A 26,648-nucleotide genomic window follows, 5' to 3' on the forward strand; every position below is an offset into this window, starting at 1 on the left:
TGGAACTGAGATAGAGATGTCAACAAGGAGGCAGAGCTCGAATTTAAACCCAGGCAGACTAGCTCCAGAGCTCATCTTCTGAAACATCAGGCTATAGTTTAGGGGGGGAACCCCAAAATAAGGGTTTCCTGACAATAAATAAGGAAATGAGTACTGTCCCACCTTGTACTCTCAGAGATCTTGTCTGTTAATCCATATTGGAAGTAACCCCTGCCCGGGAAGTTTTCAGGTTTTATCCAGGGAGGTGCAAACTGAGCAACTGAAGAGCATGCATCTTTTTGTAACCAGAGATGACTGACCCAAATTTGAGAGACAAGATTGCGTTTTAGATGCCCCAGATTTAATTTGGCAAATAGCTCTAGTGATGCTGATCCACTTTCCCCACATAGGGCCAAGTATTCTTGGTTTGATTTTTATTTACTGACTCCAGTTGGTTATTTTTTTAAATGTATTTGAATTCAGTTCAATGACTCATAGTTGAGCATCTACTCTGTGGAAAGCATTATGCTAGTGATCACAGGGAATACAAACAGGAGGCATGCTTCACCATCAAGGATACTGATTACTAAAAGTAGCAGGATTGCCTTCAACATCAGTGAGGTCTCTGGAACTTTGGAAGGCCAGTGTTTAGGTCTCGAGCCTCTTGCTGATAGGCTACACACTGATCGTTGTGAGAGAGGATGGTGCTAGGACCCCTAAAGAAGTGATCCTTGCTGTAGTTAGATGACCATATTTCCTTCTATCTGATCTGTTAATGTTCCTTTTCATAACAGCTTTACTGGATATAATTCATGTATCATACAGTTTACCCACTTAGAGTACACAATGCAGTGGCTTCTGGTGCATTCATAGAGTTGTGAAACCAAGCACCACAATTTTAGAACATTTTCAAAAAGAAGTCCTATACCCATTAGCACTTACTTCCCATTTTCCTCCAAGGCCCCCAGCTCTAGGCAACCACTCATCTACTTTCTGTCTCTATAGATTTACCTATTCTGGACATTTCATACAAACATGCATATGTGATCTGTTATGACTGGGTTCTTTCACTTAGCATAATGTTTTCAAGGCCCATCCATGCTGTAGCATGAATCGGTACTTCATTCTTTTTAGTACTGAATAACATTCCGTTGTATGGATAGACCACATTTTATTTATCCATTCATCAACTGGTGATCATTTGGGTTGTTTCTATTTTTTGGCTGTTATGAATAATGCTGCTGTGAACATTTGTGTACAAGTGAACATGTGTTTTCATTTTCATTTCTCGTGACATTTGTCTTGGAGTGTAATTACTGGGTCATATGGTAACTCTATGTTTATCCTTTTTAGGAACTTCCAGGCTGGTTTCCAAAGCGACTGCGCCGTTTTACATTCCCACCAGCAGTGTGTGAGGGTTCCGATTGCTCCACGTTCTCGTCGACACTTGTTACTCTCTGTCTGTTTGATTGTAGCTATCCTAGTGCAGATTGGTATCTCATTGTTTTAATGTGCATTCCCTTGACGGATTAATATTGTAATATTTACTTTACTAACCTAAGACAAAAGTTTCAGTCTTATACTTTCTTATGCACATTATGGAAACTGCCTTATGTTACTGGATTGACTTTCTCAAACAAAACCAGTGTTCTATACGAGATAAATGTCATTTATGGGGTGAGCATTATACCTGAAAGAATACAAAGTGAAATGACGTGAGTTAAGATTGTCCACTCATCTGGGAAATTTGTTTTGCAGCATGAATTCATTCACAGTGTTCCGAGACCTTTATCTGAGCAACTCAAGTACTATTATGTGACATTTGCAGGATAATCTAGACAGCACTTTAGTTAAATCCATAGTATGATGTCATCCAGTAAACACTTGAAAGTGGAGATGCATGTCTCTTCTGGTTTTATCAGTCTAGATTAGCAGTGGTTCACAGCACAGTGAACTTTTCTCCTCTGTGATCCATCAGTCTGTGTCTCACTGTGGGCCAATAATCTGTCACCTGAAACTACTTAAAATAGATTGGACTTTCTTGAATGTCGCGTTGCTGTGATGACATCGGGTTTTGGCTGCAGAAGAAGGGAAAGCGCTGTTGTATGACTTTTGGCTGCCTCCGTGTCCCTAGTTTCCAGTAAAAGCACTGTGGTTTTAGCCTTTGCTTACGTACCGAGGCTTTATTCTATACCAGTTGTACCTCTCATCTCTTTACCTACTGAGGCTCCTACTGTGGTTATCTTCGTGTTTCTGTCGAGGAGAAACAAAATGTGAGACTTAGCAGGTGTCAAAGTTTCACTATCTAGATTTTACCAGTTAGCAGTTATATAAAAAGAGCATCCACAAAGGCCATTGTATTTGAAAAGAAAAAATAAATAAAAAGTTGATCAAAATTCAGAGGATGCTTTCTTTAGAGTAGGTCTCGGGATCTCTCAGAAGGCACCCTCCTAAAAAGAGATCCTAATGGCAGCCTGATCACCCTCCCTGACCCACAGGGAGAATGAGGTCACATAGGCCTCAATTCCCCCGTAAGGCTCCACATGCCTGTTTATGGTTAGCACAGTTCGGACAAGGCATGGAGGAATGGAGGAGGGCAAGAGAAAGAGCTAAGTGTGCGTAATTAATCCCTTCATGACAGATCATCATACATTCTGCCTTACTTCTTCCTTAACTCTTAATATGCATTTTTATAGCTTAATTGGGGGAGGGGCATTGGAAGCATCAGCCTGGCTTGTAGGCAGAGCTTAAATTTTGTCTCCCCCAAAGTAAAGGGAAGCAATAACTTTATACTTTTACAGAGCTGGTTGGTCGGTTTGTTTGAGCTTTAGTAAATTCTTCTTCAAGCATTCTGTTAATTAAAATATTATTTTGGCTACAACTTAAGCATGTCATGAGCCAATGATAATTGTTGCCTCTCATGAAGACCCTAAACTACCCCATAACCCTGCCCCTCCATGTGCCTTTAGACTAGAAAGAAGAGCTGAAGAGTGTTTATTAAGGTATTAGTAGAAATTATAGTTTAGAGTCTTATTTTTGCAAATGATTAGCCCTTGAGTAATAATGAAAAATAATACTGGTTAGCACATATTGAGCATTGAATATGAGCTGCTATACTAATAGCTTTGCATAGATGATCTCGTTTAATTCCTTCCATTGCTCTCTGAAATTGGTACTGTTCTGATGGCTCCATTTTACAAACTGAGATTTAATGAAATTTAGTGCTTGCCTTATCCAGAGCTTGCAGGCTGAGCTCTCCAACAAGCAACTTCCACTGTACGTGTTGGATTGATGAGTACGAGAGCCTCCCCTTTCCTCTGCCCCATCACCTACCAGAAAAAGCGGGAGGAGTCGGGGTGTGAGCGTATGAGTGAATGAATGGGGATAGCATCCCTCCAATAGGGAAGCAAATTGATGAGTTTTGCGGGAGTCGAGTTTGTTTTTTTGTTTGTTTGTTTTTATTTTGTAGCATTTTGTTGTATTTGGTAGTTTTATTCAAACTTTAAAGACTTCCTTTCCCATTCTTCCGTTCTTGCACACAAACATAAGGCAGTAACTGCTCGGGAGAGGGGAACTCAGGGCCGATTCTTCCTGTAGGAAAATGGCCAACCTGTATCTTTCATGGAACAAAAAGGGATCAGAGATTTCACTTGTTCTCTTCTGTTAAGAAATTAGAATAAAAAAGAACAACATATACCGGTTTTCCTTCAGAAAGCCAAGCACCCCTGATAATCTATTTTGCATAGTAAATACACAGTATATTTAGAAATTAAGGAAGTATTTTCTTTCCGATTGCAAGCATGAAGTTATTCATACTCATTTATTCAATTAAATTACTGTAGTCACTTCACTGGGCCATTTTACTATGAGATATCCTAAAATCAGTGAATTAATTAGGGTTTTTCTCACAATCACTCACACACACACACATGCTTCCTACACGCCCGTTTTCAACAGCCCCCTAATTTCATACCATTCATGCTTTTTAGTCAAGGTAAGTGTCTGAGTGTAATGTAACTAAAGTTAACATTCCTATAAAAATGCCTTGCCAAAAGACAGCTCTTGAAGCGAGTAATCTTCTCCAGTGTAAAACAGACACCCTGGAGTCTATCTCACCCAGTCCTTCCCCTTCCCTGCTAAGGTAGCCTTCTTTAATCTGCACTATAAAGTCTCCACTAAGTCCGCATCTTTGATTAAGGCACCTCCTGGGACAGGCTGCTCACTCCATTTCCAGGAAGTTCTGCGTGGTGAAAATGATTTCCTTTGCGGAGTCAAATTTTGTGTTCTCTAATGCTTGCGTTTCTCAACACTAACTCTCCTGGAATGAAACACGGTGAAAACCAGGGTGGAATATCTTAATTAACAAACAAGTATCTATTACGTATTACTTATGCTAGGCAAAGCCATTATGAAAGACTTCAAAATATTAATATGTGTGCTTGGTAACATTAACCCTTGATGTGGAAGAAAGAGCATGGGCTTTGAAGTCAGATAAGAGCAACAGTAACACTGACTGTGTTCCAGGCACAGTTATAAGCACTTCCTAGAAGTTAACTCATTAATCCTGACCACAGCCCTCTGAAATATATCCTGCTGATACCTCCATTTCTGCAGATGAGAAGATGGAGACACAGAATTCAGAAACTTTACTTAAAGTCACCGGGCCAGTGAGTGTCAGAGCCAACCTTTAAAACCAGGCATTCTGGCTGCAGAGACCCCATTCTCAGCCCCTTGGCCCTGCTGACTCAGTCAGAGCATCAAATCCTGCGACTGTACCTCATTAGCCAGGCGATGCAGGGAGTTTCCTTAAACTGCCTTCATTTTGGTTTCCTCATCTGTAAAAATGGGCAAGGTCATTATAAGAATTAGATGGAATACCATTAAACAGGACCAGTGGTTCTTAACATCTGTGAGTTTTGGTGGGGGGGAGTGGTGGTGTTGGTTTTGTTTTTTTAAGTTTAGGCCCCACCCAGAACTTCTGATTCATTTAAATACTTTGTGGTATGTGGTTTGCTGTTACCGATTTGAGACTCGTCAACATTGCTTCAGAATAAGCAGGGTGGGTTTTTTTTTTAAATCAATCTGCTCGATAACTACAAAATTCATGACAGCATTAGTCAGCATGGATAGGATTAAGTTTGGGGTGATATTAAAGAGTCTGACTTCATAATCCCAGGGGGGTTGTTCCTCAGACACTTAAAATGCACTTCCTTGCCCCATTTAATGCTGAAATATTTATCTGCATGGATACTCGAGGCAACACATTTCATGAATAGCTGATGCTGGTAAAAAGGAATGTGCAGTATTTTCCCTCTTGTTTGGTGGCTCCTTTACTGTGACCCAATGAGCTATTCTGAAAGTAAACCGTTAAAAATACGGATAGCATCACCTACAAACATTCTGCATTTTTTTAATACGTACGTGGTGAGACTTGAGCAGTTATAAATATTTTGGTTGATGTGGCTTCTCATCCTAAGTGTGTTGGCTGGATTAAGAGAAGATGGCTTATCCTCATGTTGCCTTTTGAAAGAGAAACGAAGGCCGCTAGAAAAAAATGGCACAACTCCTATTATACATTTACTTAATGAAAATTGGGGAGGACTTTATTTCATTGAGAATAGCTGGAGAACTTTCGAGCGTATGGCAAGAGAATGCTGTATATATTTTGAAGTCTGTTACTCTGACCCTATAATTTTGCCTTTCTTGAACTGTAACTGGGTCACTTCAAGGGCTTTGTCATTCAGATCTCAGTCCAGGCCGGATCAAAGATAACAGGGCAGATTCAGAGATCTAAGAGGTTGTGGTATCTCAGTAGAGTGATACTGTTCCCCTCAACAGTCATTTATTAAACATTCATTAGGCACTGAGGATACAGTTAGGCAACTGACATTGTCCCCTCACGCAAGTGTGCAGTCTAAGGGGAAGGTGGGAGCAGGTGGCTTCAGTACAGTTCAGCAAGCCTTATGATGGAGGGAGACGCAGGAAGCTTTAAGAGTCGAGAGGAGGGTCGCCTAAGCTAGCCTGGGGGAGGGAGGTGTGAGGGTGAGGATGGGGCTCATCTGAGAAGGCTTCCTGGGGCATGGAGTGCTGAGATGAGTCTTAAGGATGGATTAGCACTAGCAAGGTGAAGAGGAATGGAAGGACATTCCAGCTGGCCTCTGTATCCTCTTGGGCAGTTCTTAATCATCCTACCTAATCGCAGCATCAGCTCCAAGTAATGTCCTATCTGACTCACTGACTTCAAATCCTATCATCAGTTGGTTGGTAAAGAAAAAATTCATCTCTGTGTCTCAGTGAGCGGCTGATATTGTGAAGTATAAATTCTAAAAATGAACAAACAAACAAAAAATTGTGGCTTTTTTGTCCCTGAAATGAACGGTCTGCCTTACCCATTTGGCCTGATCTCCATGGTAACTTGAGCAGGATTGGCTAGGGAGTCTGCTAGAACCCCAGGGGTGGTGAGAAAGGGGGCTTTGAGGAAAACTGCCCACCTGTATGGCTGGGAGCCCAAGGGGATTGTAAAATTCATGAGATGCGTGCAGTAAGCATCCAAAGTAGTCATCGGCCCTGAAGATTGGTCCTTTGGCCAAAAGTAATAGTGGGCAATGGCTCCCAACACCCAGCCTACATCACTTACTAGCTTGGTGACCTTCAGCAAATTACTTCACCTCCCAGCGTTTTGTTTTCTCTAAGATAAGGATTAATAAAGGTAACTCACGACACCGGGGTGAGGATTAAATGAATTAATTCATAGAAAGCACTTGGAATACCTTCTTGTTAGCTGTTGGCGGACAGAGTCCAGTTCTCTCAGAAGGGGACCTAAACATATCAAGACCTGTGCAATTTAGTGAGGTGTTTAGTACCAAGCTTGATTTTTCTCTGCCAGATATTAGTTGACCATACAAGGCAATGTATCCGTTTATCATTCATTCAACACACATGTCTATTGGATATTTCCTGTGCTCCAGGTACTGTTCTGAGCACCTGGGAAGAAATTAGGGGAATCAGTCCATGCAAAGGTCCTGATAAAGGAATAGGCCTGGAATGTTCCAGGAATGGCAAGGAGGTCCATGTGAAATGAGCCAGGGAAGGAAACATAGGAAATGAGATCAGAGTGGCAACGAGGGACAGATCTCGAAGGGCCTCGTAGGCCTTTGTGAAGACTTCGGCTTTTACTTTGAGGTCAATATGGAGTGAGAACTACGGGTAATTCTAACAGCTAGTGATTATGGAGCTTACAGAAGTGCTTCACCTGTGTTATCTGATTGAATCAGAGAGAAAGAGAGAGCAAATTAGATGATATAAGGCAAATGACACCGTCCCCAGGGAGGAAACTGAGATAAGAAGGCTTGGGGAGGTTGCCTTGGGCAGTATTAGAACCCAGATCTGTGTGACTTGATGTTATACTGTAATTGAATGAGCTTCGGGGTGTGTTTGCCACCGGTTTGTCACAAGACTAATTTGGGAATCTACTTGACCACTCCACAAGACCACTGCTTGGGAACTGGATAGAAACTCAGTGCCTGTGCTTCTGAAGGACTCTGGAAATGAGGGACAGAGTATCTGCGCGCACAGCTGACCGCACGTATGCGTTTTCCTGGGACTTTAAGCCGTAGGACAGTGTCAGAGCTCCAGCCTCACACTTCCCAGCGTCTTCTGTTTTTCCAACGGATGCTTGAAATGTGGTCACTCCACATCTAAAGACCCCAGTGTTGGTGAATGCTTGTTAAGGGCAGGGTAGAGTCAAACCCAAAATATCAAAGGTTCAACTTCCTGTTCCTAACCATACTAGACCAGAAAATGAGGCCGCCTTCAGAGCAGCTGTCCCCACCCGTGAACCTGCAGTTCAGCTCTGACTCACAGGAGCCTGTGGGAACTCAGACTCCTGACTCTGAAAGGAGTTGTTCTCAGCTGAGTGGACACCCCCAAAGTCAGGCTGAGTGTCCAAGACCAACTGTAGCGCAGAAAATGAAGGACAGCAGAAGTCTTGTTGGGGATAAGGTCATTTGCTTTGCAGTTTGTGGGACCAAATAAGGACCTCCCCAATGAGCTGCTTAATTCATACTCCACTATTGTGAAATTTATGGTGATTGTTGAAGGAGTTGAACTGTAAGATAAAGAGTAGGTATTAACTTTTTTCAACAAGTGTATAAATTAGTAGCCTAATAGGTGCAAATTAAGTGATCTCTGCCCCTTCCAGCTGTTTGGGAAGAACAGGTAATTTTCAGTTACGGTGCATGCTAAGTGCTCGGTTAGCCATGTATTATTCCAATTGCTGTACATAAATTCAACTGTTCATACTTGGCAAAAATGGAGAGAGAAAAAGACGACAATTAATTAGTACAGGTGATGCCCATCAACTGCTTCATTGTGTATCAGCCAAAGAAACAGCATTCTTTCCAACACGGAAAGAAATACCATCCAACCTTTGTAAGAGATAGTCCAGTTGGCTTCAATTCCTGTGAATTTTTATTTTATATTTGACTTAGAGATTATTCTCTAGATAAGTTGCAAATTCATCATACTGACAGATCTATAGGCTGGAATCAAACCTGACTGTGAACTCCAGTCTCTGACTGATTTAGACAGAGGCAAATTACTTGACTCCCATTAGTGGCTAATGAATAGCCTCATTTTGAAATTTCTATCATTGGCATTGTTGTGATGAGTAAGTGAAAAATATATGTAAAGATCCTGACAAGTCATCTAGTATACTAAGTGTAGAGGTGGATTGTACCCGTGGGAGCCAATGAAGGTTTTTAGGCGGTAGAGTGATGTGATCCATGTAGGTCTAAAGAAAGATGACTTTGGCCTCACTGTGACATGTGGGTTAAATGTAGAGAGACCTGAAGCGAGGAAATGAACGAGCAAATAAATGGTGACAGTGGTTTAGGCAACGAATGAAGGCAGTGGCAATGAAGATGCAGGAGGAACCCAGATCGGGGAGTTTTTAAAAGTAGAATTGACAGAACTTGGGGACTATTTGAATTAAGAGGAAGTGGAAGGTTGATCAGAAGTAAAGGCTGGCTTTGAAGTTTCCCAGCTTAGGAAGTTGGGTAGGTGGTGATATTGACTTCACCAGCATAGAGAATAATAAAAAGCACTGTTCCATTGCAAACTGAATCTGTGTACCTGGCACTGAGCTAAGGAATTTAATGTCATTTGATTTAGTCGTCAGGACAACTCCATGGAGTAGGTAGTATTGGGCCATCTTACTGTGGTTAAAGTGTAGACTCAGAGAAGCCCAGTGCCACACAGCTAGTCAGTGTTACCCTAGGATCTGAACATGAATTTTTCTGACACCAAAGCCTCGCTTTTTATTGCATCAAAGAACTGACAGCCTAGAGAAGGGGAAATGGAGTGGGGTTGGGAGGGTGGAGATAAAAGTTAGTGCTGGAAACGTTAACCTTGAGTCACTCATGTCAGGCAGAGATATCTTGAGGGCAGTTGGAAAATCAGACCTGTAGCTCAAGGGCAGGGTTGGGGTAGATATAAGACTTTGGGCGTTGCTGGCATATGGCTGATGTGCAGGAGCAGATGAGATCACCCAGCAAGGGATGTATATAATTAAAGAGAAACAGACCCTGAGAAAATGAAGGTTAGAAGATGAACGCTCACTCAGTTTAGGAGTTTAGAAACACTCATTTACTTTTATGCAGTGTAATTTTTTTCTGGCCAACTATAGCATTGTGCTTTGGTATATAAATTTGAATGACGTTTCTTTTTCATCAGTTAGGCATTGAGTGTTCACTACATATCAGTCTTCATTCGAGGTTGGTCCCTGCCTTCACAGAGCTTATAGTCTAGGGGAGCACCATAAATTAAAAAGCCATTAAACAATAACAAGTCATTATCAGTTACAGCATAGGCATCAGTGCTGTTACAGAATGTTCTGTAGAAGGTCGGCTCCCAAGCTAGACTTGGGAATTAGCCAGGGAATTAGGATCACAGGTCGTAATATGGAGTAAGTTTATAATTAAAAAAATGACTGGGCTTAAGAAGAACTATAGATTATGTCTTTGGAGAAATGCTTGAGAATGACTCCAAGGAAAATTGAAGTAATACATACTGAAATTAAGTTGCTTACAGGTTATGCAGGAAGCTGGGTCTTTTTAAGTGTATAAGGCAAAAAGTAAATCTACTAAAGATTACTTGTGCAAGTCCTTGCTGGTGGCTAGGTTACTGCCTCTTAAGTCAGTCTCACCTAGTTTTTTCTCGAGTGTTGCAATTTTTTTTTTTCAGTTGAGCGCCAGATGAAGTAGTTGGCTTGCCATGAGGAGCCATGTAATACTAAAAAAAACACTTATCTTTTCATCGCAGACGTGCACTCCACACAAGACCTGCCCAGTAAGAGAGGCACACAGGGAACTGGGACCACTGAGAGAGAGCTATTTCCTGCCAACCACCCCGGGCCCCTTCTGGGACACCGTGGCCCAATCTAAATCCTGTCTCTCTGTCTCTCTCCTCCCCACAATGCTTGAACCTCTACATATAAAATGATACGATGCACTCCACTGTAACAGGTATTGAGAGTCAAGTGTGCACACTGAAATTTCTTCCATTTTTTTTTCTTTCCTGAATGTATAATTGGTCTGACACCTACATAAAATGTGGAAGGAGAAAATTTCTTTTCCATCAGAACAGAAAACTGCCAAGCCTTCATATTGTACAATGAGTAGCCTGGTCTCAAATTATGGCCTTTACCTTGATATCAGTTCCTCATTTGGAGAGGTTATCTAGCATAATAGTTAAGAGCATGGCCCTGGAGCCAGACTGTCTAGGTTTGAATTCCTCTTCCACCAGTCATTAACTGTGTGACCTTGGGCAAAATACTCAACCTCTCTGTGCTTCAGTTTCCACATGAGTAAAATGAGGATAGTAATAGTACCTCCATCTTTAGGGTTCTGTGAATAATATAAGTTAATATATATAAAGCACTTAGAACTGTGCCTGGCATACACATAGTAAGCATATATACTTGGCATGTGTGGTGAGCAATCTGTGAAGGGCAGGTGTTAATGTTACTACTGTCTTATGCTGGTGGATAAAACGAGCAGGTGAAGACGGTAGCCAGGCCAGCGAGGATGGATTTCCCCACCCCTCCCTGTCAATCAGTCGCAGGTTTGCTCTCCTTTCACTAAGAGTGGAGGGAAGAGGCCAGCATTTGTCTCCTCTTACTCTCTTAACACTGAGGACCACGGGTCCACGGAAGAGCTGAGCGGGTAGTCAGTTTCAAGCCCCATAGCCAGAGAGAAGGAACTTTCCCTTCTTCAAGATAGAAACCGTCTCCCTTCCGAACATATGTGTGATGGCTATGTTTAGAAATCTTCCAGGAGCAGTAGGGGAGGATGGCGGAAAGCATGGGGGGTGGCGTAATGCTGCGTGTGTGATAAGGACGATGGGGAGCCAGCCAGCCGTCGTGCTGTCTCTGTTCCGCTACGTATCATCAGATCAGAAGGGGGATAGGACGCTTTTCTCTCCCGCTGAACTTTTCTGTCACCCTGTTGAGCTGCCAGCTGGAGGGCCCTTTTCTTGGGCTCCTTGTCTCTAGCAGCAGCAAAGAGCAAACTGTAGATTGTTAAATAGGTGGCGCGGGCTCCAGCTTGGGGTCAGCTGGTTGGACCTCTACTGTGATGCCACAGAACATCGCTCTCACTAAACCCCTTCCCTAACCTGTCCCAAGATCTCCTGATACCGACCTCCTCATGGCAGGAAGCTGCAAAGCCGTAGACTTGATATCATCAGTAAAATAAACTCATCAACTTCTTGGACTTATTTCTAAAACCCTACACCGTGGAGTGATAAAAGGCCTTTTGACCAAACAGTGTGTCATTTACTCACTGTTGGATGTGTCAGGTCTTGTTTCCTTTTAACTGCTTAAGGGTTAAAACCATTACTGTGGTCACAGAGGTCAGACACCAGAGTCTGTGATCTGGATCCAGCCCACAGACGTGTTTGTTTTGGCCCACATGGCTGTATATACATTTATCAGTTAGTTGCAATGTACAAAAATTGGGAGATTTCACAGAACAATCCTCATTTCCAGCTTTTTATTTTAAATTTACCAAGTGTGACAACTCTGGGTCTTCCTCCCTCCCAAGTGGAACAGTCTGCGTGAGTCGGGGAGCAGCACCTGGTTGGCCCTCACTTTGCTGGAGTCCCTCCTGGCCCACACCCTTCACCCGTGCTCATTTCTTAGCCCCAGAGGCACTGGACCTGATAAAACCCCTTAGAGCCTGTGGCCGTTTTCTTCGCAATATAATCCCAAGTGAAAAGTGAACATTCCCATCACACCCCGTGACCCAAGCAACGAGATGCTGGGCCTCTGCTCTCTGATTTAAGGGGAAGAATCCCAAGGAAAAGGTTCTTTGCGTCGTTTATTTAAAAATCACACCATTGAAAATTATCCTCACCTGATGTTTTTGCTGAGTCAAAGAACAGTCTTTTTGTCCTCTGACCGTTTTTGTGGTAGCATTTTATTCTGGTTACTACCAGTAATACAGGCCAAACAACAACCCAGAGTTGAACCCTCTGGCCTTGTCCTTAGTCATCTACTTTTGGCTGCTGAGAAATTTAAGGTTATAGGTTGGCTCTGGGGAGGGGAGTGTGGAGATGGAGAGGGGAAATAAGATACGTGTTTCACTTCCACAGAGCTGAAAACTGAGTCGTGGGGCCGCCTCACACAAACATAGTGGGTGCAGAAGTGTTTGTCAGTTGCTCGTATTGGGAAGCCATCGGCCCACCCCTCTCTTTCTGAGCTGCATGTGGCCGGCCCCCTCCTGCAAGCTTCTGCAGGTCCACCATTCAGGCAAGCATACCTCAGTTGCTGAAAACTGCCCTAGTTCAAATCTTCCTCTGTAACATTTCTTTATTCTGAAGAGGGAAGGAAGAGTGCATTTTTCATACCACCTGCCAGCCACTTAAGGGCAATTAGAGCATGATCACGTGAGGCCAGCACACAGCAGTCCATGAAAGAACGGTGTCCTGAAAGTACAAAGCGGAGTTATTACTGTGTAGAAGTTTGATCTTTTGCAAAAATGCATTGAACACTGGGGGCTTCAGATCAAAAGTCATATGCAGATATTAGTCATTTGACCCATTGTCATCATTTACCATAGAGATGTCTTCCTAGTTTGTTCAAATTCCCAGGACTCCAATTTCACATAAGGTCGTGGACTCCTCGGCTGAAAAGTTTTTAGTAGCTTTGGTAGGTCTGAAATTTCAGAGTATTGAGCAAGGCCTCCACTGAGCTAGAACATGATCTAATAAGATTGGACTGTCAAAACAAGAAGCACCAGTCTGTGATTACAAGGTTTTTAAGAAGAAAATGTTAAAGCTCTGCTGTGAGAACCTCAGAAAGATAATGAAACAGGTTGGAAGTCGGTTTCTTTTTCATTTCAACTGTGATAGGTGAGGCAGACCCGTATTTAAGCAAAGATGACTGTTGGTGGAGTGAACTATGATTAAACAGAAACAATAGATGGTATTTTTCTATTGGGAAACTCTAATTGTTTGTGTAATCAGTAGGGTGAAGCATCAAAAGTACTTGAAACATTTTGCTAGAGCCCCAAAGGGCGCTCAGAGTGACTAGCTCCAGAATGCCCAAATAGAGAAGATACATCATTGGTGAATAACTCAGATTAGAGTCAGAAGCGAGTTCCATTCCCAGCTCTCTGCTGTGAGATTTGAGGCAAGTTATTTAACCTTTTTGCCCCTCAGTTTTTTTTTTATCCCTAAAATGGAAATTGGAACATTATAGAATTGTCCTGGGGATTAAAAGAGATAATGTGTGGAGAATTCTTGGAGCAGTACCTAGCATATGCTGAGTGCCCAATGAATGCAAGCGATTGCTATTGGGTTAAATGGAAATTCGCAATCACTTTTTGTTTTGGATATTCAATATGGTTGTTGAAATAAAGGCTGATGTCATAGTTTATTTCTAAGTTTTCCATAATTATGTTAAATCCCCAGTCGCTTTAAGCCCCTTTCCTTAGTCTTCTGTTGATCTACCAGTATCTCGTTCATTCTGCAGCAATTTTTCACTCTCCAATACCATTCTTATGAGTAAATACTGAAGTCCCAATCTGAATGGAGGTTTAGGCTAACTATGGGACTGAGTCACTGAGATCTATTTGGAACTGTTCTTTGTTTCCTGTTCATTTACTGAAGATTATGATTTTTGCATCATACCCACTGCTGAATTACCATGTAACAAATAACAAAATATGTTTATGAAATGCCTTGTGTCTGTAATCACTTGTAATAAAGCATTAATAAAGAATATAGTTTATGGATCAGTTTATGTAGACTACAAGGGGGAAAACCCATTGGTCATGGTGATCTCATCTTTAGTATGTTAAATAATTACTGTGTCTGAAACCTAATTGATTTTACCAGATTAATTGGGGGTCCAAGTAACATCCTGGTAGTTCTACCTTCAGACTCTCTTCTTTCTGTAACTTGGGGGAGGATTTTGTTCTGGGGACCCGACCGTGGCATTTGCCTTTGCAGAGAACTTTGCTCTGTGCACCCACAGCTAGAGGCAGCAAGAGACCATTCCTTTCCTCTGCCAAATAATAGAAACCTTGAATAAAAGCACTCTCCTCAATTCTGGATGAAATTAGACACCAAATAAGAATTCCCTTTAGCTCAGTTCTTTGCTTCATTTAAAACCAGAATCTTGGTAGAAGTCGGGGGGGGGGCGGAGCACCCAGATTGTCTGATATTTCATTTTTCCCACAAAAATCTCCAAAGAAGGGAATCTTATTTTCACCTTGGACTTTCAGTAACATGGACAATAGGAACAGTTCATTTGCACTAACATAGTTTATGATGTCATCAGAAATTCTTGATAAAATTGTCAGCATGAGTATGCCATTCAATTAATAAACCATGCTTTATTCGTGGTATCTTGTGCAATATGTCAGTATTTCCCCTTTCTTTCCTGTAAATTGTAACTTCTGGTGATTGACACTTAAAGTCTTTTTCTGATTAAAGAATTGTCCACTGAAATCATCAGGGATTTCCCCTTAGCTGTTGTGAAAGAAATCTGAAGAATTTAATGTGTTGCTTGGAAATTAAGAAATTTGGAATAATTTGTGTGACTCTCAACGGTGAAACAGAATCAAGAGATGATTGTTTTTCTTGCAAATAAGATAAATAAGGAATTAGAAAAACTTTAGACATTTTAAGATCTTTCAAACATTTAATAAACTTTAATAAATCTGTCCTGTGCTTTTCAGACGGTATGCTTGTTATGTTTTAGGAGCTAAACTAAAATAGAAACATTAAAATAAAATTTCAGATGCTTGGAAAGTGGTTTCTTAATTTTTTGATTTACTCAGAGTTAAGAGAAACCTCTTTTGTTTTAAGGCATTGTTAGAAAACCTATTTATCACTCCCCGTTGCGTCAATGGTACCAGAATAAGGATGGCGACTGGGGTAGTAGAAAGTATACTGGACAGGGGAAAAGGGAAGAGATCTATTTTAGGTACAGGGGTTATGTAATGAGCTTTCTGCCCAGTGACAAGATAGACTGGGGTGAGTTGCAGGCAGCTGGTTGGTGTGATAAAGATGGGGGCGGGGGGGGCCTTTTGGAGAAAAGTGGTCAGGGAAGGCCTCTCAGAGGAAGTGACTCTTGAGCTGAAACAGAAGGAACCATCAGGGATAGATAGAGCACAAGGAAGAACTCACCAAGTGCAAAGGAAAGGAAACAGCACGTACAAAGGCCCTGAGGCCCAAATGAATTGGTGTTCAAGAAACAATGAGAAGGCAGATGTAGCTGGAATATAAGGCAGGAGTGGTGGAATAAGACCTGAAAGGTAGAAAGGGGAAGCCCTGATAAGAGTCTGGGAGAAAAGAACCAGCAGTTGGTTCACTTTATGAAAGCTTACTACTATGTGTCAGAATTATCCCAACTCTAAAAATGGCATGTGAAAAACACGTTGAGGAAATAGAGCCTGTACGCCAAATCTGAACCAGCTGCGACCTCCAAATTTGTGTTCAATGACAGATAGGCTGTCCTCTTAGCTGTGAAGAGCAGGACCTCAGGACTTGCCAGCCACACCTCTCTTATTGTCAACTTCCATGTAGACCAAGGAGATGAAGCCAATCCTCAGAATCAGCTTTGCTTTGTGACTGCTGTTCTCCATCCGCCCTCAGCTCCAGCATTTGTGCTGCATGTGCCCCAATAGTTTCCTAATGCCCCTATTCCTTCCTGGACAGAATGTGGCACCACTTAGCCCAGTGACAAAGAAGGAAAAGAGAAAAAAAACCCCACAACTTTACTTTCCTTCTTTCAACAGGTAAGAGATAATCGGTTTTGCAGGACAAAATGAAAACTCCAGGGGAACCAAAATTATAGACCCGAGATTCAGTCTCTCAGCTGTTACCACCAAACAGGGGCAGAAAGCTACTGAAGCTCTCTTGCTCTTATCTTCCAACCCACGAAGATGTCCTGGGCAGCGCTGTGTGATACAGCATTTCGAGTTATATAGTAGAATAGTGGAAAGTATAAAAGATTGGCACATGATGTTCAAAGGCATGAGACATTCAAAGACTGGTCGTTGAATAAGGTAGCAAACCCGCAGAGCTTTGAGTTGGTTGGATGTAGGAGATGATGTGTTCAAAATATTTAGCAATGAGAAGCAGTCTTTAATGCCTGAGCAGATAGTGAAGCAGTAGGCAACCCTTCCATGCCAGTTAAAAGCCTGTACAGACCCCATAGATCAGGGATGTGCTTTTCAAGGCTTGCAGTTTCCTTTCAAGGAATCTTGCGTCTTTAGACACTCAGTCCCTCCCTGAAAATAACCAAGCCCAGGGGGTGGTTGTCTGCCCGTTTTTTACACCTTGGAAGCAGGGCTGTGATCCTGGCAGTCGCTTTCTTTCTCAATGGCAAGTGCTTTATAAGGACCTATAGGCTCTCATTTAAGCTACTGAGTTCCTTTATTGTGCACCGTGCGAGCACCATGCCAGCTGTTGGTGATGCCCCAGCTGTTGGTGATGCCGCAGTTAAACAGAATGCTCGGTGGGGTCTAGCTGGGGAGAGGGGCAGAGTGTGAGAAGCACTCTAGTAGCAGAGCTGTAAGCAAAGTGGTATGTAAGGGCCGAGTGAGAGCGAGTGAGTCAAGAAGGGTGGATCAAGGGAGCAGGTCAACCGAAAATGACGGGTTTAAAGGAAGAAGATATAATTAGGCACAGAGAATCACTTGCACCAGGACAGAGGGAGGAGAATGACCATGCATAGCATGTTTCTTCATCATTGACTTTCCTCGTGTGACTAGACCTTTTTTTCTTTTTCCTTTTTGTGTGTGCATTGGGAGCAGATGGAAGGAGGGTTATGGGGATAGGGGACCAGGACAAGCAGAGTGGAGGAGCAGGAATGGGAGCTCCACGTAGCAAACAAGAAATATATGAGCTTTAGAGTCAGAAAGACCTTGATGGGCCGTAGGCGGTTCCCTTACCTCAGAGCTCCAGTTTCCACATCAACAGTGTGGAAAGGTTTCTATTTGGGTTGCTCTGAGGTTGAATGAGTGGATAGTCTATGCCACAGTCGAGGGCTGGGCTTAAAGTCAAATAGACCTGTGTTCAAATCACACTACCTTCTTGTGTTACCTAAGTAATCATGCATGTCCCAGAATCTCAGTTTTCTCATCTATAAAATGGACTTAGGAGGATTCAATTAGCTAGTTCACGAAAAGTGTTGATTAGGACAGTGCTGGTCCATGATGAGCACTGAAGGCTAGCTCTCCTCCCCCTCCACCGCCGCATGTCACAGACCCTCACCACAGGGTGGTTCCTTTCCCCTAAGGAACTATGATGGTTTTCAATCTTCAGTCCCTTGGTAGTTCATTCACTCTAAGTGTGCTCAGAGAACTCTTGCCCTCTTTAGCAATTATATTTCCCATGGAGAGGTCTTTTGTTCTGCCCTGACTGCATTCATTTTCCTTTGTTGGGCAGTTGCCTCCTTTTTGTCATCCCTAGGCAGATAAAGAGCTACCTTCTTCTTGGATTCTGTTCGCCTAGTTTGGTAGTTTCTACACAGTTTTACTACCTTCAACAGCACATGCTTAAGCTCAGTACAACTCAACTCAGCTGTGTATGTATATCTAAGCTCAATACTGTGGGAAGCATATGGCCTAAGGCCCTACTTTCAAGTGACTAACTGCCTGGTTGGGAAAATAGAGCTTACAGAAAACAATTAGGCAACTTGATGAAGAAAGTCTGACAAGGTACAAAGTCTATTCTAAGCATGTTTATGACACTGGCAGTAAGTACATTGGTCATGATGGGGGTGGGGGGAAAATGTTGGAGTTTTTTAGGGGAGGCTCCAGGCTTTAGTAACTATCTTATAACCAACCAACATGTCTCAAAATAACCATCGCTTCTGGTTTCATATCATCCATCTACCTTCCCAGCAAACCCTAAAGCTGAGTCCATCCCGGGAAAAATAAGACTGATTTAAAGCCAGTGATTCCCCCAGAAGATCCCTTTTGTATAGCTCTGCTCTCCTCCGTGCTTTGAAATTCTTCTTTACCAAATTGCATTTACAAGTAATAATTTATATCGCTCATGTTTTATTCATCAAAGACAGTTGCCCAACAAAGATCTTGATCAGCATAAGTTACATGAACTCAAGTATAGCAACACTGTTATCAAGTTTCAGTTTATAGGAAAAAAAAAAAGAAGAAGAAACTAAACTGTCTCACTTCTTAATTCTGAATTTAGGATATAAACTCCTGTTACTATCATGTATGTGTATGTATCCAGAAACTGAAAAATCAAGAAGCCATACAGGAAAGATTGATAACTTGGACTACATGAAAAATTTGAAAATTACTCATGGCGAAAAAACAATGTAAGGAAAGTTGAAGAGAAACCATCAATTAAGGGGGAAAATTGTAATTTATATGATAGAGGGTTAATTTCCTGTACAAATTCTTACAAACCAAAAGGAAAATGAAAAATCAATTTTCTAAAAATTCAAAGGACATAAATAGGCAGTTCCAGAAAAAGCAATATAAGAAGATGTTTAACCTTACAAGGAAATGGAAATAAAATAACTTGTTTACCTGTCAAGAGTGTTAAAGATGTACACATTTGATAATATCAGTGTTGTGGAGTATACATTCTCAAAAACAGAGTAGGAGTACTGATTGTTAAACCTTTTTGGAGGGCAATTTGGCAAAATCATTTGCATTTAAAATGCACCTACTGTTTAATAATGACACCTTAGATAATTTATTCAATAAATAGATCCACACATAAAACCAAAGGTAGGTATGCAGTGAGGTTTATTGCCACATCTATTATGTCAACCAAAAACTAGAAGCAAGACCTCAGCTTCTAATCAAGATGAGGTAATACACATTTACCTCCACCCGAAACTTAAAAAAAAAAGAAAAAATGGAAAAACAATAGCTCCTAGTACACTGGACATCACCCATCAGAAGGCAATGATCTTTGAAGTCAAGAAGGAAAAAAAAAAGAGTCCCTAATTGCTCTAGCTTACTGCTTGAGGAGCGTCTCCAGGCCATAGCATAGGGAAACAGAACATAGACAGATCCCTGTGGCCTCCCTGACTGGAGGAGAGGTAGCTGAAATTCCAAGGAAGCGGAGACAGCTAGTCGAGAGTAGAAAGCTGCACAAAGACAGAAACCTGGAGAGCTGAGGAGGTCTCCCTTAAGTGTTGAGTTGAGTACAGATGAGTGTGTGCATATGAAGGAAAAACCCGCGGCCAGAGAGAGAACAATCTAAAGGATTAGAGAGGACAGTGGCTGGGATAGGAATAGTGTCTATTCTCAACAGCCAGAAAGGAAAAAATATTTCATAATTCAGGAGTGTTAGTTAAAGTCTTGCCTCAGTAGTTGAGCAGAACTAACCATAGATTAAACACAGTCCTGGTCACCCTGAACAATCTTTAAAGCAAGACCCAAAAAAGACCAAACTGTTTCCACTTAGTTTAACCGCATTGCAGAGCAAAACTCGAGAATGTTTATAATAAGACAAAAATAAACTCCACAATGTCTGGCATCTGATCAAAAATTAACAAGCGAGCATAGTAACAAGAAAGTACAACCCATAATAAGGGGGGAAAAGTCCATTCATTGAAACTGACTCAAAAATGACACAGATATAAAAAAATAGGTAGGCAGGAGTATTAAAATAATTGTTATGACTGCATTCAATTTGTTCAGACACCTAGAAGAAAAATTTCCCATATTAAGTGAGGAGATATATCCCTGTATATCTTTTTAAAGACCCAGATTAAACTCCTAGAGATGGACTCTAAAGTGGTGGAGATTTTCTAGAAAGAAAGAAAGAAAAGAAAAAAGAAAAACACTGCATGGGATTAACAACAACACAGACATTGCAAAAGAAAGGACTAATGAACTGGATGACATAGCAATAAAAACTGTCCAAAATCAAACACACGCACACATACAGAAGAATTTTTAAAAATGAAAAGGGCACCAGCGAACTATGGGACAATTTTAAGAAGTCAAGTATATATGTTACTGAGGTTCCCAAAGGAGAGGAGAAAGAGGGGAAGACTGAAAAAAATATTTTAAAAACTAATGGCTGAAAAATTTCCAAATTTGGTGAAAACTGTGAACCCATAGATGCAAATTCAACAAACCCCCAAGCACAAGAAGAATGAAGGACACTACACCAGGCTTATTGTAATCAAATTGCTTAAAACAAGTCATAAAGAGAAAAACCTTATGAGCAACCAGAGGGAGAGGACACACGTTACATACAAAATAACAAATATAAAGATGACAGCACATTTTGCATAAAAAACAAAGCAAGCTAGGAACCACTGGAGCAAAATATTTAAAGTACTGCAAGGAAAAAGACTGTCAGTCTAAAATTCTTAAAATATCTTTAAAAACAATGAGATTAAAGACTTTTTCAGACATACAAACTGTGAAAGAATCCATCACCAGCACCAGCTGACCTGCATTACAGGAGATGTTAAAGGAAATCCTTCAAGAGGAAAGAAGATGATACGAAATGTAAAGCTGATTCTACACGAAAGAGCAAAGAGCACCATAAATGATAACTATATAGGTATATATATATCAGAATTTTTTCCTCATTATTTTAATCTCTTTAATCATTAACTTTCTAAAGCAGAAATAATAACAGTGCTTATATCAGATGTAGAAGTGAAATACGTAACAATAGGCCAGAAGCCAGGAGGGGAGAAATGGAAGTATACTGGTTTAATTCTCTTATAAGATACATGAGGTAGTATGACAGTGTCATAGTATTACTTGAAGGTAGACTGTGATATGTACTGTAATCCAAAGCAACCACAACAAAGGATTACAGCTAATAAACCGACAAAGAAGATAGAGTGGAATCATAAGAAATAATTAATCCAAAAGTTACCAGCAAGCCCCCTCCCCCTCCCAGAAAAAAGAGAAGAAAGAAGAAAGAAGAAAGAACAGATGGGACAAATAGAAAACAGCAAGATGGTAGTTTTGGACTCGGTCACATCAATATTCATTAAATATAAATGATCTAAGCATAGCAGTTAATAGACAGGGATTATCAAACCGGATATAGAAGCAAACTCCAACTGTATACTACCTATAAGAAACCCACTTTAAATATAAAGACCCAAATAGACTGAAATAAAAGAATGCACATACTGGCACTAGTCAAAAGAAAACTGATGTGACTATATTAATCAGACTAAGTAGATTTCACAGCAAAGAATATTACCAGGGATAAAGAGGGTCATTTTATAATGAGAAAGAGGTCAGTTCATCAAGAGGACATACAATGATGCATCTAATAACAAAGCCTCAAAATTAGTGAAACAAAAACTGATAGGACTGCAAGGGAAAATACACATTCACAATCATAGTCAGAGATTTCAACAATTGATAGTGCCCTAGAAGTGAGACTCTAGAAATCAGTAAAGGTAGAGAAAACTATCACCAAACTTCACTTAATTGACATTTACGGAACTTTCCGCCTAACAGCAGCAGAATAGACATGATTTTCAAATGCACGTGCAGTATTTACTAAAAGAGAGCATGTCTCAATAAATTTAAAAGAGGCAAGTAATGTGAGTATGTTCTTAATATGAGTGTGTTCCACCATGGTGGCATTGAGTTAGAAATCAATAACAGAAAGGTATCTGGAAATTCTCTAAGTATTTGGAAAGTAAATGCGTCTAAATAACCTGTAGTCAAAGAGAGTTCAAAGGGGAAATTAAAACGTATTTTGAACTAAATGAAATGAAAACAGAACATATCAAAATATATGGCGTACAGCTCAAGCAATAGCTAGAGAGAATTTTGTAGTATTAAACACTCGCCCATGTTAGAAAAGAAGGTTCTCAAATCAGTCACCTCAGTTTCCAGGTTAAAACCTGGAAAAAGAAGAGCAAATGAAATCCAAAGTCGGCAGATAAAAGAAAAATATAAAGATCAGAGTGGGAATTAGTCAAATAGAAATCAGAAGATCAGTAGAAAAACTCAGAGAAACGAAAAGCAATGTTTGAGAAGATCAATACCATTGATAAACCTCTTGTCAGACCAAGGAGGAAAAAACAAAGCAAAGCAGAACAACTGTGCTAATTACTACTATCTGGAATGAGAGGTGGTACACCAGCACAGGTACTACACATGTAGAAGGGTAAGTTAATATTACGAACAACTTTGTGCCAATTAATCCAACAACATAGATGAAATGGACAAATTCCTTTAAAGCCCCGAACTCCCAAAGCTCACTTAGGAAGCAATAGTTAACCTAAATAGTGCTATACCTATTAAAGAAATTTAATTGTAGTTTAGAAAACATTTCCACAAAGAAGATTCTAGGCCCAGATGGCTTGATGAATTCTACCAAATATTTAAGGAAGAAGTAATACCAGTTCTACACAAACTCTTACAGAAAATCAAAAAAGAAAATACAACCCAACACATTCTATGAGGCCAGCGTTACCCTGATACCAAAACCAGAGTCACCGCAAGAAAGCTGCAATCCAATATCCCTCATAAACATAGATGTAAAAATTCGAAACAAATTTTTAGCAAATGGAATCCAAATATATATTTAAAAGATAATGCATCATGATCAAGTAGGATCTATTTCAGAAATGCAAAGTCAGTTTAACATTTGAAAATTGATCAGTGTAATTCACCATATTAATGGATCAAAAAAAAAAAGAAGAAAGATCATATGATCATCTCAATAGATGCTGAAAAAGCATTTGACAAAATCCAATATAAATTCTTGATAAAAGCTCTCAGCAAACTACAAATAGAGGGGACCTTTAAGAAACTGAAGAATGGCGTTTGTGAAAAATCTGTAGCTGACATCATAGTTCTTGGTGAAAAACTGAAAATTTGTCCTCTAAGGAAACAAGCAAGGGTGTCTACCCTCACCACTTCTATTCAGCATTGTTTGGGGATTCTAACAGGTGCAACAGGGTGAGAAAAAGCATAGAAAGCATAAAAAGCATCTAGACTGGAAAGAAAGCAGTAAAACTGTATTTGAAGATGACATGGTCACCATGCCTTTTTCAACAAATGGTCCTGTAGTAACTGACTATCTGTATATTTTAAAAATAAACTTTGGAAAGATATTGAAATAGACAGAAAATATTGAAGTGAACAGACACTTAAAATATACAAGTGACAAGTATATGTAAAGACTCTTAAGCCATTAGGGAAATGCAGATTAAAATCATGGGATACCACTGCACATCCTTTAGAATGGCTAAAATTTAAAAACAAAACAAAACTGACCATACCAAATGGTAGCAGGGATATGGAGTAGCTCATTCTCCTACACAGCTGCTGGGAATGTAAAATGATACAACTACTTCAGAAAACAGTCCAACGGTCTCTTTCAATGTTAAACATATACCTACCAATGATCCAGACATCCTGTTCCTAGGTTTTACACACAAGCATTGGAAACATATGTTCATATAAAGACTTCTACTACACAGATGTTCATGACAGCTTTATTTATAGTCATTCAAAGCTGAAAGCAATCCAAATGTCCATCAACCGATGAGTGAATAATGGATAAGCATTCTACAGTACATCCATAGTGGGTAAGACTACTCAGCAGAAAAAGCAGGAACAAACTTTTGAAACATGCATCAAGGAGCCAGACAGAAAAAGAGCACATACTATATAATTACTTATATAAAATTGCTTACAATGCAAATTGACCTAAAATGGCAGAAAATGGATCAGTAGTGGCCTGGGGTGGGGAGTGGAAGTGGGAAGGTGTGGAAGAGAGGGATTACCCAGGACACAAGGAAATCTGGGGGATGACTGACTCACCATCTTGATTGTGGTGATGGTTTCACGGATGCATACATACATCAAACTTATCAGATTATATACTTTAAATATTAGTTCATTGTATGTTAGCTATACCTCAGTAAAAGAGGGGGGCAGGAAGCTACTTAAATGTTCATTATAGAGGATTAATTAAGTGAATTCTGTCTACCTATATAACACAATACCAAGCAGCTATTTTTAAAATTGAAGTCAACTTGTATTTGCCAACATAAAAAGATCCCCCAAATGTATTATTAGATGTAAAAAGTAAGGTGCAAAACAGTATGTATTAACATCTGATCTCTTTTGAGGGAAAAATAGACATGATGTATATGTGTATGTGTGCGTGTGTCTGTTTGTATACATCATATGTGGATACAAATGCAAACCTTGTGTGTCTGTGTGTGTGTATAAGGGATTTCTTGACGCACACACAAAAGCCTGTGAGCAGCTATTTCTGAGGACTGGGATTGTGGGTTGTGGACACGGGAGGGAGGATTTTACTTCTCATTTTATTCACTTCTGTTGAGTTTTTTGAACCATATATGTGCATAGTTTTGTTTTGTTTTGTTTTGTTTACAAGTTTAAAAAGAAAATTCTGGTCTCAGAAGAAAAGAAAAAAACAGAACATAGGAATTATCAATGGAAATATAATCACCAAATGAATATAATTACCAATTGAAGAATACTTGTTTTTTATTCCTTTGAATCATTATAGAATGTCACCTTTAAAGGAGACCTCAAATATTATTCTGGGTTAAGAAACTGATTTTATGGGTTTATCCAAAATAACTAAAATATTTTATGCCTCATTTCTTGGTCAGGTTAAAGTAAAAGAGTATTGTTTTTTAAAGGACCCTTTAAACTGAGCTAAAAAACAAAAACAAAAACAAAAAACCACCTTTTTAGTATTATGTGCGAGGGACAGCTGTCTTACCAGAAAGCAGGTACAGAACTAAGGAGGTTGGAAGTAATTTTTTATACAAGTATTGGGCACAGAATGTAAGGAAATACAAGTTGTTGAAAGTAGTATTTCATTAGGAATTGTGTAGATATGAATGTTTGACCTGAAGGACCCAGTTCTCCAATATAGTATAAGTAACCATAACATGTATGTATGTAACTGAAGGGTTTAAAGGCAGAACTGTATTAGGTAACTGATTATCAGAGGGATTATTACTAAAGGGTTTAACAAAGGCTCCCTTCCGAATTGGTCAGAATGGATGATAAATAGGTAATCTGGGAACTCCCTTTGAATCTTTTGAGATTAGTATGTATTAAAGAGCTCCTCCTCAATAAAAGATTGCCATATTTGAGAACAGTCACAATTGTGGGTGAGGTTTTCTAGCACAAGGAAATACATTTTTTAAAAACTGTTTGGTGTAGTGAATCTGACTTGTAAGGAAATAGCACTGGCCATTTCTCCAGATTTAATAGTCACTTTTAAGAGGCAGACATCACCCACAGACCCTTCGCTGGCCCTCTTCTACAGATTCTTTTGCTTTTTTTTTTTTTTTTTTAAGTTCTCACATTGAAATTGACTGTCAGAATCATGTCTGTAAGTAGCATGTTCTAAACCTGATGGTAGGGCCCTTCAATGGTGCATCTCTCTTTGCAAGAGATTCCTAAGTCATTTACAAGAGCATGCATTAGCATAAGGTGAAGTGAAGCTAAGCGTAGTAACTATATTCAGCATTTAAATATCAGTTTCCATGCCTGTCCCATCAGCTTCTGGTGAAAAGAAAAGAAAAGAAATGTGCATGAAAGCACGTGGAGAGCAGTGAACGTGTGGGTGACTGAGCACCTGGGGAGCCGGGTCTGGGTTTTGCACAAGGAGTATCTTGATGCACATTTTCAGTGGAGAAGATTGGGCTGTGAGCCCTGCTGGTTTGGGAACGTGATTAGCTGCCAAGCCGGAAGTGGGCGATGAGTTGTCCTCTCGTGAGAGCCCAACTCCGGGATTTTCAAAATGTGGTCTTGAGGATCCTCCGATTCAGAGGCTGGTGCCCAGATCTCAACCTTCTTGTTTGTTTCCTGGCACGAATCAGTAATTGGATATCCCTCCTCAGGGTTTCATCAGAAATTGTGTCAGCCTTTCCATTCATTCCAGTCAGCTGGGTTTCTGTTTTCTGGTGGTTTTCTTTTCTTCGTTTTAGTGGCAGGGGAGTTGTAATCTTAAAATGTTATAGTTAGAAATAAAACCCCAAGTCATCTAGTCCCAAGTCTCTCATAGATGAGGAAATGTCTGGTTACTGCATCCCTGGGACCCAAAGTTGGGTCTTCTGACCCCAGCTCGGTGCCTTCTCTACTGCTGACTTTGCACCTGTCCCCTCAAACAGTCTGCAGACCAAA

General features: G+C 40.4%; 1 protein-coding gene across 5 annotated transcripts in view; it reads left to right on the forward strand.

The window, feature by feature from the left end:
* Nucleotides 1–26,648, forward strand: part of NSMCE2 (NSE2 (MMS21) homolog, SMC5-SMC6 complex SUMO ligase) — a 208,544-nt gene that overhangs the window by 150,969 nt on the left and 30,927 nt on the right. Inside the window, exon 6 of one of the 5 annotated variants that reach the window (XM_074353056.1) lies at nt 1,333–14,276. The exons of the other annotated variants lie outside the window; for them this stretch is intronic. Within the exon in view, the coding sequence (XP_074209157.1) occupies nt 1,333–1,512 (180 nt within the window). The 3' untranslated portion in view covers nt 1,513–14,276. Of the gene's footprint in view, nt 1–1,332; nt 14,277–26,648 lie in introns of those variants that run through there. 5 annotated transcript variants of the gene reach the window in all.

The sequence above is a fragment of the Camelus bactrianus genome, chromosome 25 (assembly GCF_048773025.1).
Source record: "Camelus bactrianus isolate YW-2024 breed Bactrian camel chromosome 25, ASM4877302v1, whole genome shotgun sequence".
Taxonomy (NCBI): Eukaryota; Metazoa; Chordata; class Mammalia; order Artiodactyla; family Camelidae; genus Camelus; species Camelus bactrianus.